The sequence below is a fragment of the Mytilus trossulus genome, chromosome 8 (genome assembly GCF_036588685.1).
Source record: "Mytilus trossulus isolate FHL-02 chromosome 8, PNRI_Mtr1.1.1.hap1, whole genome shotgun sequence".
Taxonomy (NCBI): Eukaryota; Metazoa; Mollusca; class Bivalvia; order Mytilida; family Mytilidae; genus Mytilus; species Mytilus trossulus.
The window spans coordinates 45,023,873-45,040,728 of NC_086380.1; the positions used below are offsets into that span (position 1 = coordinate 45,023,873).

General features: G+C 31.3%; 1 protein-coding gene across 1 annotated transcript; it reads right to left on the reverse strand.

Moving 5' to 3' along the window:
• Window positions 1–7,547: 7,547 nt before the first annotated feature.
• LOC134681010 (endoplasmic reticulum resident protein 29-like) lies at window positions 7,548–16,837 on the reverse strand. Its single transcript, XM_063540356.1, has 4 exons — window positions 16,670–16,837; window positions 9,931–10,069; window positions 9,201–9,365; window positions 7,548–8,438 (listed from the first exon to the last, which is right to left on the reverse strand). The coding sequence occupies exons 1-4, from the start codon at window positions 16,784–16,786 to the stop codon at window positions 8,086–8,088; spliced, it is 774 nt and encodes a 257-aa protein (XP_063396426.1). The 5' UTR covers window positions 16,787–16,837; the 3' UTR covers window positions 7,548–8,085.
• Between the last annotated feature and the right edge of the window lie 19 nt (window positions 16,838–16,856).

The window sequence follows — 16,856 nt, forward strand, 5'->3', positions numbered from 1 at the left end:
TTTAACATTTTTGACATTTGTATATTTGAATGGATCTGAACATTTTTGTTGGTTTCAAAATCTTCTTATGGTATTCATAGTTGAAGAAAATTAATATTCCAAATATTTATCAGAAAGAGTTACATTCATTTAAATTTTTGACATGTTTTTATTTAAACGGACCTGAACATTTTTGTTGGTTGCATAATCTTTATATGGGTATTCATAGTTGTAGACAATAAAGAGGTTGGACAGACTCTTTGTTTGGTTATTTGCCTGTTATTGATTGTTCATATGTCCAGACAATACAAATGTGTATGGAGTGCTGCAACTACTCTTATAAGGATACTTTTGTGTCTTATTTCATACTCCTCTAATAAAGAAAATTCTGGAGCACATACCGTATAGCAGGTTGTTTTCTTAGACAGAGTCAAATTTTCAATTGTTTTAGCAATAGAACAAAATCGCCAAAATAAATTCCGCCAATTTAAAACTGCACATGCAAAGGTATTTATCAAAGTTTTGAATCCACCAAAAGAAGAACAGCCAAAATATTTTGATTACCTCATTCAATATAAATCGCCAAAATAACCCGCTATTAGATCTGTCCATCCTTCTGTGCTTCTGAAACAATTGTTTTCCAGATGATAACATTCCTTCCTTGGTTAAACAGAAACTTATCAGATGGAAAGTAAAGGGAAGGGGAAGAAGTCTTTTGAATTCAAGGTCATGGGTCAAAGGTATATTCATTGTTCTTTTGGGGGATGGATTGACTATGAATTGTGAACTTGTACAACACTTTAATACATGTGAAAAATGATCAATAATAATCATAAAATTGAAAATGGAAATGGGGAATGTGTCAAAGAGACAACAACCCAACCATAGAACAGACAACAGCAGAAAGTCACCAGTAGGTCTTGAATGCAGCGAGAAACTCCTACACCCTGAGGCATCCTTTAGCTGGCCCCTAAAAAATATCTATTCTAGTTCAGTGATAATGGACGTCATACTTAACTCCGAATTAGAACACACAAGAAACTAAAATTAAAATCATACAAGACTAACAAAGGCCAGAGGCTGATGTTTATTTGTTCCTCTGCTATAAAATATTTGGATTAAACAACCTCTTCTAACCTGTAACCCAGTGCAACTTAAAAACCAAACTGTAAAAGTCAGTCCAAAATGGCTTTGTTCATCAGGATTTGAACAAAGCACAAAAAAGAACTAACATAGACAAAAGTATACTAGTACTTTGAACCCATAAAAATCTTTTCAATTCTCTGAATAAATGTGTAGTTTGGGAGCATCAGTTGGCAGTACATGCTTTACATTTGTATTTTATTCCTGTGTTAAAAACTGTCCAGCCTTTTCATGCCTAGCTTACGATAGTCCGGTGCAAATATTTCTGAATAATAGTAGTGTGAAACCAGTACATTCTTAGGTTAACGTTTTTTGTTATGGTAAGTAACCATGACTTTGTCCCAACACCAACCTCAAATGTTGTACGCATGTGCATTAAGGATGTGAACTTTCTATATCATAAGTCAAATAATTTGTTTGCCCCTTATGTTATGGTTGACCGAATATTGAATAGGGATGGCAGAAGCAGGGCATTGTCACAAAATCTTGTTTGATTGTTCTGATGTAAACCACCTTGGTTAATGCAATGATTGATCTTTATGTCTCACTTCTCTATAGCTACTAGAGTTATTAAAAAACAGCATGATATTTTCATAGTATAAGTTTTTCCAAGATCTATATTTTTCATTCCCAATATTATTTTTTTCATGGACCCTGAATTCTTTCTTTCTATATATATATATCCATATTTAAAAGTCAAAAACAACAAAATTAAAATTGCTAGTTTAAGCAAACTAAAAAAAGTTGCTTAATCATTACAGATCACAAACATCGCTGCATTGAAGACCTGTTGGTGACCTTCTCCTGTTGTTTGTTCTATGGTCAGGTTGTTGTCTCTTTGACACATTCCCCCTTTCCATTCTCAATTTAAATAAACTCATGAAATGGTAGCTCTGATCCTGGCACTGCAATGCTTGTTCTTGAAAAAATATTTACGAATGCATGTATCAATATTTAACTTTTATTGTTTTATGTACTATAACAAGAGTGCAAACGCTGAAATGTCTCGACTTCTTCACTAACTATTGATATTATATTGATAATCCTAAATATAAAGGTTACTTCAACTATCACATAAACTTTACAAGATCCAGGAAAATGAGGTCATGGTCATATGTTCCATACCAGAAATACATGTACACCTTAAAATCATTCAATACACTAAACATAGTTGACCTATTGCTTATAGTTTCAAAGAAACAGACTTGACCAAGAAAGCTAAACATTAACCTTTAAACCATGAAAATGAGGTCATGGGTCAGATGAACCATGCTAGGCAGACATGTTCAGCTTACAATCCTTCTATACAACAAATATAGTTGACCTGTTGCTAATTGCTTAAGAAAAACTGACCAAAACACAAAAACTTAACACTAAGTAATGAACTGTGAAAATGAGGTCACGGTCAAATAAAACCTGCAAAACTAACATGTACATCATAAAATATTTCCATATGCCAAATATAGTTAACCTATTACATATAGTATAAACAAACAAAAAACAACACCCAAAACCTTACTTTTGACCACTGAACTATGAAAATGAGGTCAAGGTACCTTACTTTTGACCACTGAACTATGAAAATGAGGTCAAGGTCAGATGACACATGCCAATTGGACATGTACACCTTACAACCATTCCATACACCAAATATAGTAGGCCTATTGGATACAGTAGAAGAAAAACAGACCAAAAACACAAAAACTGAACTAAATGTATAACCACTGAACCATGAAAGTGAGGTCAAGATAAGATGACATGTACATCTCACAATCCTTCCAATTACCAAATACATGTATACAAGACCTATTTCTTATAGTAATTAATATATGGACTTGACCACCAAAACTTAACCTTGTGTCACGGCACCATTTGTAACGGAGGGGGTCGGGACGTGTAGCGGCCAGTACTTCGCCCCTATTCGACCATTGGGATACCTGATATCAGATTATGGCTGAACAACAGACAATGAATCAAACGAAACTATATTTTATTCACAAAAGTACAATAATTGCATGTATTAAACAAAGTCGGATATAAACAGGAGTCAAAAATAGAGTAATTATTTCAAAGTTAAAATGAAAATGAAGTGTTCCCAGAGCTAGCCTTAAAAGTTAAGTAAATTTGCTTCGCGTTGTGTTTTAAAGTAGTGAAATTTGCACCATAAAGGGGTGACTAACTCTGGCGAACTGCACCGAAGTGGTGGCTAACTCTAACTCAAGTGAACTGATACAGTCCGGCGAGTATTTGGAGGCCTGTGCAAGGCCGACTCCGACTGAATATCAAATGATATTCTAAACTTGTCATTAAACAGGGTAACTTTAACTGAAACGGTACTGAAGAAAAGTTGAATAAATAAATATTCATAAAACATTATAAAAACATCGAAAGTTAAATACTAAAACAGTTAAATTAACAATCCTTACTTTTATCTTACTGTGTTTAAATAAAATTAAACTTAAAATAAACATTTCAATACTAAATAATTAATCTGTCCAAATTAAGGGGAATTAACCTAGGCAAATCAAGGCACATCTATTGCATTCCTCCCCCCTTAGGACAAATATTAAAGAAATTAATATTTGGGAAAAAAATATTTAAAATAGATGTGTTGAAAACAATAAACAATATAAAACAATGCAAACAAAATGTCAATTAATGTCACAAAAATGTCAAATTAACACACGGCCCAGTACAATAATCCATAGCATATATATCCAACGGTAAATTGACACAGCATATGTACAGCATTCCACAAATATTCCTTCAAACGGAAACGGAATGTAAATACGGCTAATCTGCATGGTTCAAGTTGTACCAGGTATAGTCCACCAATTGTTGATCTCACAAAAAACACTTTTAATTTGTTTTTTCGGGTTCTTAAAGTCCATCGCTGTACCAGGTTTAGTCAACCATTGTAGATCTCACAGAATCACGTTAAACATGTGATCCCGGGTTCAAGATGATCAAACGTTGTACCAAAAGTAAGAAATGTGTTCTCGATACAAGAACGGCTTACTTTATCAGCTGGTTGTCTTCACACATAAACTAACTGCCACTCAATAGATTTCTGCCATGACTTTAAAAAGTCACAAAAGGAATACCATAACCCAATGAAACAAATTTATAACAATAAAACTTGTTCAGAGAGGTTAAAAATCCAAATAAATGAGCAAACTCATAAATAAAACTATTCCAACAAGAAACTAAACTACAATCTACACAAACCAACATCCAAAGAAAACACAATCTAATCAAACAACGTTTTTGAGGGTGGTTTCGATAACAAAACCGGCTCATTAACGTGACCAAGAAAAACAACAAAATTCAATCAAAACTTTGTAAAACCATACCTACTAAACAATATCAACTGACAAAATAAGTAAAATACTAAATATACAAATAAAAACTAATAAAACATACTATATGAAAACTTTAACTAGCTTATCCTTCACACAAGAAAACTCATCCATGCTAGAAATCAAATAATCAGATAAAGAACTTTGCAAATCAGATGGAAATAAACTTTGAACTCTTTTGACAACTCTACATGATTTTTTCACATTCTTATTACATGTATTAACTGAGGTAGAAACTGTTTTTTCTGGTTCAACAACATGAACAGAATTGACACTTTTATTAACTTTATTGGGACACTTAGCTCTGATATGTCCAACTACCGAACAATTAAAACATTTTCTAACTTTAAACTTCCTACAAACCAGCTTCTTAAGAACTTTGACAATTTGATCAAAACCAGACTTCAAACAACTTAAAACTAAACTTTCTTCCCTTTCCTCAATTTCACATTCAACAGGTTCAACTGTCAACTTAAAAGACTCAAACTCTGTAGCCAAAAATATAGCATCATCAAAAGTTGCAGGATGCTTAAAACGAACAAACTCTCCCATTTCCTTCCCTAATTTGTCAATGAAAATGTCCATACCAAAAGGTTCCATACTATGGAAATTATCTGGATATGCACGATGGCATAAAAGTTTTAATCTATGTCCAAAATCAAACACAGATTCATCTGGCAAAATTGTACAATTTTTCAGTTGAAATTTATAAAAAAGTATCCTTTCCTTAAGATTAAAACGTTGCATTAACAACCTTTTCAAAAAACTGTAGCTTTGCAACTGAACAGGAGTAAGAAGACGTAAAATAGTTCGTGCTTCTTCTCTTAAATTTATTACTAACTGAAGAGCCATTTCAGAAAAATTCCAGTTATTCCAAAAACTAACTGCTTCAAATTGAATAAAATAATCTTGTACATCAGCACTAACACCGTCAAAAGTACAAGGTTTCTGTTCAAACTTTATCATTTTAAAAATCAAAAACTTAAACAAAAAAAAACGATTGTTATAAAAATATTCAAACCAAAAACTGAGGGATCAGGTATCCTGGTCACGGCACCATTTGTAACGGAGGGGGTCGGTGACGACACCTCCCGGGACGTGTAGCGGCCAGTACTTCGCCCCTATTCGACCATTGGGATACCTGATATCAGATTATGGCTGAACAAGACAATGAATCAAATGAAACTATAATTTATTCACAAATGTACAGTAATTGCATGAATATTAAACAAAGTCGGAAATAAACAGGAGTCAGAAAACTTTCTTAAGCGGAGTTCAAAAATAAAGTAATTTCAAATGTAAAATGAAAAATAGAGTGTTCCCAGAGTTAGTCTTTTAAATAAAATAAGGTAAATTTGCTTCGCGTTGTGTTTTAAAGTGGTAAAATTGCACCAAAAAGGGGTGACTAACTCTGGCGAACTGCACCGAAGTGGTGGCTAACTCTAGACTCGATTAGTACTAATATTAGTTCCGGCGAGTATTTGGAGGCCTGTGCAAGGCCGACTCCGACTGAATATCAAATGATATCCTAAACTTGTCATTAATCAGGAGAACTTTAACATAAAAGGTACTGAAGAAAAGTTAAATAAATGAATATTCTTAAAACATTATAAAAACATCAAAAGTTAAATACTAAAACAGTTAAATAAATAATCCTTACTTTTATCTTACTATGTTTAAACCAAATTAAACCTAAAATAAACATTTAAATACTAAATAATTAATCTGTCCAAATTAAGGGGAATTAATCAGGCACATCAAAGCACATCTATTACACTTGTTTACTGATGCATGAAATGAGTTCAGGGTCAAGTGAAAACTATCTGACAGGCATGAGTACCTTTCAAGGTATGCACATACCAAATATAGTTATCTAATTACTCATAATAAGAGAGAAATTTAAAAATCTGAACTTTTTTTCTAGTAGTCACTGAACCACGCAAATGAGGTCAAGGACAATGGACATGTGACAGACAGAAACTTTATAATATAAGGCATATAGATACAAAGTATGAAGCATCCAGTTCTTCTACTTTCTCAAATATAAAGATTTTAAGAAGTTAGTGAAAGCCTCTGCCGCCCAATCACTATTCCTATGTTTAGCTTTCTGCAACTAAAGATGCAGGCTCGACAAAATTTATATGACCTGCACAGACAATTTTTATACAACACAAGTGATAACTGCTTTTTATCTTGTTTTAGTATATAATGCAGGATTAAAAATTTTAACTGCTTTGAGTTTGAATTTATGGTTTATGTGCTTTAGCATACTGCATGAATACATTGTTTTAGTGCTTTTTATTTACAGATCCTACATTATATGCAATTACGCTTAATTGTACTCTTTAAAATGCATGAAATGATTTGTTGACAAGCATCTATATCTTTTTAAATGTATATGTTTGACTATATTGTGCATGATATGCTTTTCGTTTTTTTAAAATTTGCAATAGGTAGTGTCGGTTTTTAAAGCTCATCAGAGTTTATGTTGTACTTTTTGGTGTATGTAACCCTCTAAATAAAGCTCCATTGCATGTCTCTTCTTTTCTGTTATCTCTTAACCTTCTCTCATTCACATTTATATATACTCAACTTCTCATTGATTAATTATAAAGAAGAAGATGTGGTATGATTGCCAACAAGACAACTGTCCACAAGAGAAAAATGACACAGATATTAACAACTATAGGTCACTGTAAGGCCTTCAACAATGAGCAAAGCCATACCACATAGTCAGCTTTTAAAGGCCGCGAAATGACATTGTAAAACAATTCAAACGAGAAAACTAATGGCCTTTATTATTTTTATAAAAATGAACGAAAAACAAATATGTAACACATAAACAAACGACAACCACTGAATTACAGGCTCCTGACTGTGAACAGGCACATAAATACATAATGCGGCTGGGTTCAATATGTTAGCTGGATACAAACCCTCCCCTTACCTTGGACAGTGGTATAACAGTACAACATAAGAACGAACTATAAAAACCACTTGAAAAAGGCTTAACTCATCAGATGGACAAAATTACAAGTGGATGTGGCCAGATAAGTACAAGTCTACTTAGTTTTTATACTTTATTATTTTTAAACCTATAATAACATATCAAAAACACATATTTCTGGCATTTCAAAACTTGTATAGTATAAATGTTTTCTTCCATATATTACTTTTATAAAATTATAAAGTATAAAATCTACATTATGTTGGAATATTTTAAATGCTAGCATAAAATAATTAAACACATTTACGTTCTGCAACTCCATAACAACATTAATAACACATTCTGCTCCAGCACAATTGGCAAAGTATATTAAAAAATAAATCTCATTTCATTAACTTATTGCAAGATATGTGAAAATGGCACATGTGATTCATATCCTCCAAAAGAATTGATTTTGGAAATTTACATACCAACTTATCCCTACACTGAGAAATTAATCTAAAAAACGGAGAGAAAAAATAATAAAGTTTCCCCAACCCCTTATAAATGTTTTAGGTGATAACATGTAAAATTGGAAAAAGGGACAAGATTTAAAAATTATTCAAATTTGGTGAACAAAGAAACAAAATGAAAAATAGAAAATTAAAATGATATCCTTCAAAGTTCATCCTTTCCTTTTTTAGCTTTTTTTAATAAAAGTTTGAATGATGTTAAAATATTCAATCTTGAGCCTAACTGTTCTCTCTTCTTATCACTTATTTTTCCATCTCTAATTTTTTCAACTCTTTTTACTTCTTCCGCAATGAAGGATTCACCTTTTTCCAAAACTTTTTTCATTGTTTTAACGTAAATCTCAGCTGATTTTTTCTGAGATTCTTCTTTCAATTTTTCAGCAGCTTTCTCCACTTCTGTAACTACAGCTGTCTTTTTGTCATTGTCAGCTGCATTATAAAAGTTGGTGACAAGTTCATCAAATTCTTGTAAACAATCTGGAAGTCCTAACCAAAGGCCTGAAAATGAAATATTTCTATTTGAGTTAAAGAAATGAATAATGGTTCAATTCACAATATTGTCTTTTTTTCTTCTCCGAGTTCAGTTACATGTCAATTCCTTTTTCAAAATGAGTATATATACTGTGGATTCATTATTTTTCGTTGGATACCAATTTTCGTGGATTTCGTGGGCACAGTCAAACCACGAAATTAAATATTCAACGAATGATAATTTTTCTATAGGTTTGTATGCAGACTTCAGCAAAAGCAAGAAATTAAATATCCACGAATATGCACGTTTTTCTTAATCCATGAAAATAAATGAATCCACAGTAGTTTGATTTCCAATCAGACAGCTGTAGCAAAACTGACCAAAGCTCAAATGATGTGGACATGTTGAAAAAATTGTATATTTAATACGTAATACAAGTTGCAGGGACATAACAAAAAAAACTTCCTCTCCTAAATACAATGAGAAAAATGTTTTTTTTTACAGTTTCCAATAAATATTTGTTATGACAAAAAGTGACTTGAAACCAGAAAATGGGAACAACCATTTATCCTCAGGAAAAACATTTTTTTTCCCATTTTCACATTAAAACAACACTTATCATTAGTGGTTCATCTTAAGTGAGCTAGCCTAATCACAAACTTATATATTGTTGAAAATTGCCGCTTAAGAAATTCCTTTTTAAATTAGTTCTGTACATGACAAGAATGATGCAACTGCAAACTCTACCACCGAAAGCTTAAGCCTCAATATATGTATACAAGTTTTACCTGCTTCACTCATCAAAAATGATTTAATGTCATTAGCATTTTTTGTATCTCCTTTGTATAGGACACCTTCAAGGTCTCCATTCAGAAACAATCTGTAAACTGGGAATTGTTCCTTTATTACACCATATCTTTCTGCCAAGTCTAGATTTTCTTTCTCTCCATAATCTGAAAATTTAAATTTAAAATCAAATTAGAAAACAAATAGCCATCTCTGTGACACTATTCCCAGATTACTTGGCACATAGTGAAACCAAGGTGTGCAGCTTTTACTCCACAATATTATACCTATGATATTATGCTTTTACAGACTAAAAGAGGAAAAGCTAAACATTTAGTAATAATTTTACTTTGATTGGGTCAAACCCTTTTTTCTGGATTTGTGGAAATGACTGGGTACTGACTGTGTGTACCAATTCCAACAGTAACACTCTCCTGAGCAGTCACTTTATGTTAAATCTGTATCTACTGCAATAAGAAAACTTTAAGAAACCAAAAACCATCATAATATACTATAATATAAACTCAGATAAATTCATGTACAGTAGTACTTTCAATAAGTACCGTATTAGAAAATTTACAGGATAATAGTCCAAAAAAACCATTTCTTTTCTGCTACAAATTTCCACATTCTTCATCTACTCCAAGATTTAGCCTAGATACCCATATATACACATTTGAAATAAATTTGATTTTGCTCTACTGGATGTCTGATATATATTATATATCTTACCTGATACCTGTATCTCGGCACATAAGGCATCGTCCTGAGACATAGTGGCCTCCACAACTTCTTTAAAGGTATCTTGTTTATCTCCATATGGATATGTCTCATCAAACTTAACAAGGACTGCTTTGTGGTGCTTCACAATCTGAAGAACATAAATATATTTAATATAGTATGTATTCTTGGGCTTTTTATTGTAACTTTATTCCAGATCTAGAATACACAAGTGTTTGTACATATTTCCATGACAAAAATAATTCATCTGTAATAAAAACTGTCATTTAAAATACATCATGAACTACCTTAAAAATTTACAAGCTAATGAAATTAAAGTTGTTCACCTGAAAATCATGATTATCATACCTTGATTTTCAGGTTAACAAATTTAATTTCTGTAAAAATACAATTTTTAAAGGCAGATTGAACACTTTTAAAAGATTTATCATGTTCATGATGATAATTCATTTTTTTTTTATTATTATACTATAAAGATATTTATTTTTGTAACTGAATTGGTAAATGCAAAAAGCCATCAAAGTTCAATCTAATGTAAATTTCCAGATACATACTAAACTCATTAAAGAAGTACCAATGACCTTTGACCTTCATCGAAGAAAAACTACAAATAACCTCCAATGAACTGTCTTGACAACTTATATATATTGATTATAATAACCTGACTACAAATACAACAATGTCCTATGAATAGTAATGTATCATACTGTATGTAAGACCCTCAATTACAATAAGTACAAAGAATTGTAATTTGACAACATTTTACCATAAAATCCTACTTACCTTTGTACAATATTTTCAATGTTGTACAATTTAATTCCAATATATGTAACATGCTTTACGCCTGTTATTGATTATGACATATGGTAATTTATCAATAAAGAAAACATTTACATAATTTTGTAAAATTTGTTATTCTTGTATGACTGTAGCTTCATTTCTTCAATTTTCTTCCAATTTATAAATTTATATTCAAATACCTCTGTATTCAGAATGTGTATCTATCATCGACATGATAGACATATCAAATTTAATAGGCTGAGGTACTATCTCAATTATAATTCATAAGAACATATTCCAATTGTTGATACAATTTTCAAACAATTAAAAGTGATCATCTGTAATTCCTGATTTTTTTTCAACAAATCAGTCATGGGTCCATATTTATAATTCATAAATACAATTTTGTGTACATGATAAAATAGTTTTTCACTATATTTTAAAAACTGAATAGTTTATAGTAAAAGTATAGACCAAGCACACTTTGAATGGTTTTACAACCCTACAAGAAAATTCCTATTAAATAAAACATTACATTGCTAATACTAGGAAATTACATGTGTGTCAGGTAAACGTGTTAAATCAAGTATTTAATTTGTTTAATATTGTATTTTATAGCAATTTCTAATATATGTGTACTTGAGGAAACACACAAAATATATACAATAGTATTGTACACGATTTTATCATCTTGACTGGTAAACACCAACCATGTGGGATTTAAACAAGAGTCTCTCAAGAGCCTGAATCGCTCACCTTAATTTTTGTGGTTAAATCTCTCATCAATGATTATTTTGGCTTTACAATTTATTTAAATGTTCTTTGAATTGTCCTATTTTCTTCAAAAGCAAAAAAAAAAATCATTTTCTCCTATGTTCTATTTTAGCCATAGGAGCTATGTTTCTTGACATACAAGGAAATAAAATATAAAATTTATACTAGATACTCTGAAACTCGTTTAGCTTAAGTTTGGCTGAAATTGATACAGCAGTTTCAAAGGAGAAGATTTTTCAAAGTAAGTCAACATGATGAACAAATTGTGAAAAAAGTCTTTAAAGGGCAATAACTCCTTAAGGGGTCAATTGACAATTTTGGTCAAATTGACTTATTTGTAGATCTTACTTTGCCTAACATTTTTGCAATAATAAACAGTTTATCTGTATCTATAATAATATTCAAGATAATAACCAAAAACTGCAAAATTTCTTTAAAATCATCAATTCAGGGGCATTATACCTGCAAAACCAGTAACCCGATTCGGCTGAAAATTTCAGGACAGGTAGACCTTGACCTAATGAATACTTTAACTTCTTGTCTTATTTGCTCTAAATGCTGGAGTTTTTGAGATATAAGCCAAAAACTGCATTTTAACCTGTGTTCTATTTTTAGCCATGACAGCCATGTTTTTTGACGAAATAGAAAATAAAACAAACTTTATTTTAAACACCCTACTGATCATTCAGTTGAAGTTTGGTTGAATTTGGTTGAGTAGTTTTAGGGGAGAAGATTTTTTAAAGTAAGCAAATATGATGAACAAATTGTGAAAAATTGTCATTAAAGGACAATAACCCCTTAAAGGGAAACTTCGCAAAAAAATCAAAAATTGATATTATGTTCATTCTGTATAAAAATGCTCAAATTCATAGATATTAAAGTTTTATTCCGCTAGATAAGTGATCACCACCGATTTTAAATTTAGAGTATCAATTCTTTGCGATCCGCCATCTTGTCTTCTTTCCCGATAAATAAAAACGATATGTCTATAAACCACAAAGAAACAAAACTACAGTAACCGATGTAGTCGTAATTGCGTGTCGATATCTTGTCAATCGTACGGTTGTTTTATCCGACTAACTAACTTGATACGGAAAATATTCTTACTTTTTTTAAATTACCATGGTCTGTTGTTTTTAAACTGTTGATATTGGAATTAGGTGAAAAGTCAAAGTTGAAATCATAAATAAGTGTTCCGTGAAAATTGTTTTCGAAAATCTAATTTGTTCATAATTCTTTAAAGTAATAAACTTTTTTCAAATATATTTTGATCTTCCCTCATCTGATCACAAGCATGGCTAAAGGTATTACTTCCAAAGGTATTGTGAGGGGTGTGAGGTGACACTTCCAGGTATTCAAGCGATTTCCTGTCGGACTTGCAAGTTCATGCATCGTTTCACTTCTGCAGGTATTGATGAGTGTACACGGCTGATAACTTATAACTTTCCATTTTGAACTATCAGATGTATAATATACAACTCTGTCTTACTTGTCATTACTAAACTCATACGCTTGTTTATAAATAACATTTCTGGTGTAAAGAATATAATTCATAAAAATATAAATAATACCCAAAAAATAAGATTTGATGAAATTAAAATCTATTTAAATATTTTTTCCAAGGGTGAATTTGGGAAAATGTAATATATAGTCATTGTCAATAGTGAAGGACAGATTGGAACAGACCAGAAATATTGATTTAAAAAAATGTACACACTTGCCGACGATTCGTTTATACGACTGGATAGAAAGTTACGGAACTATAGCGCAATTTAAAATATATACATGTATACATTGAACATAAGAAAAAAACATACATTTTGAATAAATAGGGGTAAAAGTGTTGTAAATAGACTAGTCCACGTATGCCAACAGTATGTAATCATCGAATGTCGATGATAGACTATTGTATACCAAAAGAAGAAGAGAACCAATTTGATTTAAATACAGGTCGATATATAACTTTTGCTTTGGTTCATTGAAGCTGTGGACCTAGGAAAATCACAGATTTATATTTCAATAAGATTGTTCTCGAACAAAGGAAGGAATTAGTCATCACAATTGTTATATATGCCACTGGACGAACACTAATTATCCCCAGGGGATGTGAATATTTTGCTGGGAAACTTTTGAGTATCAAAGTTTCAAATTAATTTCGGGATTTAATTTTAAACACGATAAAACGATGTGTGTCTAAGGTGAACGCCACAAGAACCCTGTAATACTAGTACGAGAGTATAGCATGTAAACATTCCTTTTCAATAATATGGTTGTAATGGAAATCTTTTCATACAGATTGACAACTCATCGTCCGATATGCATGTAATATTTGCCACATGACGCCCATAGTTCTTTCTACCATCATCACCTTATTCTTTGATATTGCTGTAAACATCGATGGTTCACACCCAAACAAAATGGGAGTAATGGACCTTCAGAGCTTCTCCGTGTTATACACTTGTGAAATATAAAGACGAAATTTCTGTATTGAAATGAATCTACATCTCACAAACAGGATTTTCAAATAACGATTTTGAGTTATCACCTTACAAACCAATATAAACGTATGGCAAGATATAACCATGAAGGAATTTAGTTTTTGTCAGACGCAAGAACTCATCACTTTATTATAATTTCAAATATCAAGAACAAGCGGTCGATGTCGATAGTCTGTTTTCTAACTGTTCAGAGTTAGACATGTCACTTGTTCATTCTTGGAAGCCTTCATATTCCCCTTCTAACGATGGGAACTCTTTCTGATTGTGTTGACTATAAATGCTTGTATGGTAAATCTGTACAAGCGGTTGCATTTCCTCTCCTTTCCCAACAAACAAACGAACGAAACGCCACTAGTCTGATTTCTCTGGAGCTCATCCTCAATGGCTCTTACACGTCAGGAAACTTACATGTATATACTAATAATGATTGTTTCATGAACAACGATGTATGGACGAACTATTATAAATTCGTCAATATCAGTTATGCATGACTAAAATATAACTTTTATTACAACTACTGTATTACTTATTTGGATTAATGACGGCTATCATGTTCAACATTGCGCAAATATTATCATAGAATTTAAAAAAAAATCCTCAAAAATCCTCAAAAGAAATAATGCCTTAGCTTAGATAATTGGTATTCTTTTCACAAAAAAATCGTGTAAATGATTCAAGTTGTCAAATGAATTTAATTATGTAAGAATAAAATTTTAAAAAGAAACTAAAAAAAATCATGCATGTTGTATGTTGTTTTTTTTTGTCAATTAAAAACTTTAAAATTGCAATAGTTTTATTAGCATTTAAACACAGCCAGATTTGAATACAAATTAAGAAATTCCGGTAAAGTCAATGATATCAAACAGATGTACAATGGTATATCAAATTGGGTAATATTGCATTTAGTTTTCATTAAATATTAAAACTACTATTTTTTGCTTCATATTTGAATCTTTACGCCAATTGCCGCTAAGAAAGTCATCAAAAATTGTTTCCTTTTATACACTTTCGGAATTACGAATCTGAATTTTATTTTCAATTAATTTACACAATTTAATTATTGTATCTTTATTCTCATCGTGTATTAAATCTTAGTGTATTTACATCGTGACAGCATATACTCTTTCTAATCCTTTCTGTTTATCCTTTTCAAATAACAACATTTATACCTGTGTACGCTTGAACTCACACCTGCGGCTAAATATAGCTATAAGGTAAACGAATTGACCTCAAGCCGAGAAATATACAGTGACCTTTAAAAAATAATATACACACTCTGCTCACACATTAGTTGCATTGAAATGATTATCAAAACAATAACGGTAAATAGAACTGAAATATTTTCAGTTCAATATCAGTAAAAATGTTCAATAAATATTTTATGAAAAAAATCTCAACAATAATTAATTAAAATTTCAAAAACAATTACTAGAGATAATTTTATAGGAGTTTAATTCAATCAATACAAAACGGTACATATATGCATATTCATTTTCGTTTATTCTTATATTGTGGTTAATAACTTCGACCATTCGTCAGATGTGCGCTTTTAATTACGTATATTGTCGATAAGCTATAAGAGTTAAACAGATTTTATTTTTTCCCAGAATTCAATAAATCGGGCTAATACGTCACGACCCACTCGAGAATTCAACCAAAAAAGTTACAAATACTTGATTTTCTCCGTTATTAGAAGGAATATAAATTTAAAACTTTGCAAATGTGTTTTTTATGTTAAGATGAACATAATTAGATGATAAGTAAAAAATTGCGGAATTTCCCTTTAAGGGGTCAATTGAATTTTGGTCATATTAACTTATTTGTAGATCTTACTTTGCTGATCATTTTTGCTATATACAGTTTATCTTTATCTATAATAATATTCAAGATAATGACAAAAAATTGCAAAATTTCCTTAAAATTACCAATTAAGTGGCAGCACCCCAACAATGGGTTGTTTGATTCATCTGAAAATTTCAGGGCTGATAGATCTTGACCTAATGAACAATTTTTACCCTATGTCAGATTTGCGATAAATGCTTTCGTTTTTGAGATATAAGCCAAAAACTGCATCTGACCCCTAAGTCCCAGGCTAAAAAAACATGGAATCCAGAGGTTCAGAATTTAAAGAAATTTAAATCTGGACATCCTGAAATTTGAAAAAAGAATTCTGTGATCCCAAAAGGATCAATCCTGAAATACCAAGCTTAAAACACCCGCTCCTCACGGCTCCTGTAGTACTGATAAAGATCCTATCCACCCTTGTAGTAGCGGGTTAAATTGCAACTGGAAATCTCTTTCCCTATAATCAAATATACCCTGTTTTTTCATTGGCATGTCAAATTTCCCCGTCTTTCATCCCAGACAGCCTTATTAACAAGACCTTCTTGTTTTATTCATTGTTAATCTGTTTAAACTGTTTTCATATGAACTATCATGAAATATTTGCCACTGGCATTAAGCAACAATCAATCAATCGATCACAATGTCACAGAGACACAGATGGTAGAAAATTCACATATGAGAGTCTTAACTGTAGAAAGAATAGGGCTTGCATTATTTTTTGATAAAATTGACAAGTTTTTGTACTATTATCAGACAGTCATCTGTGACCAGAAGCCGGTGTTGGGAAAATGCTGAATAATGATTCATACATAAATATTTCTAGTCAATTTTACCTTTTCAAACACCCCAGAGTTCAGCTGGATCGATCCTTTTACTGTTTCTGTGTTGCCAATTGCATTTAAAGCAAATAACAGCAAAAAACCAAGATAGACTTCTGCTTTTGGTTCCATGCTTACAATAAGATGATGTGGGCCAATGAGAATGTTCGCTTTATAATGAATCGTTTGCCACAACACTTAT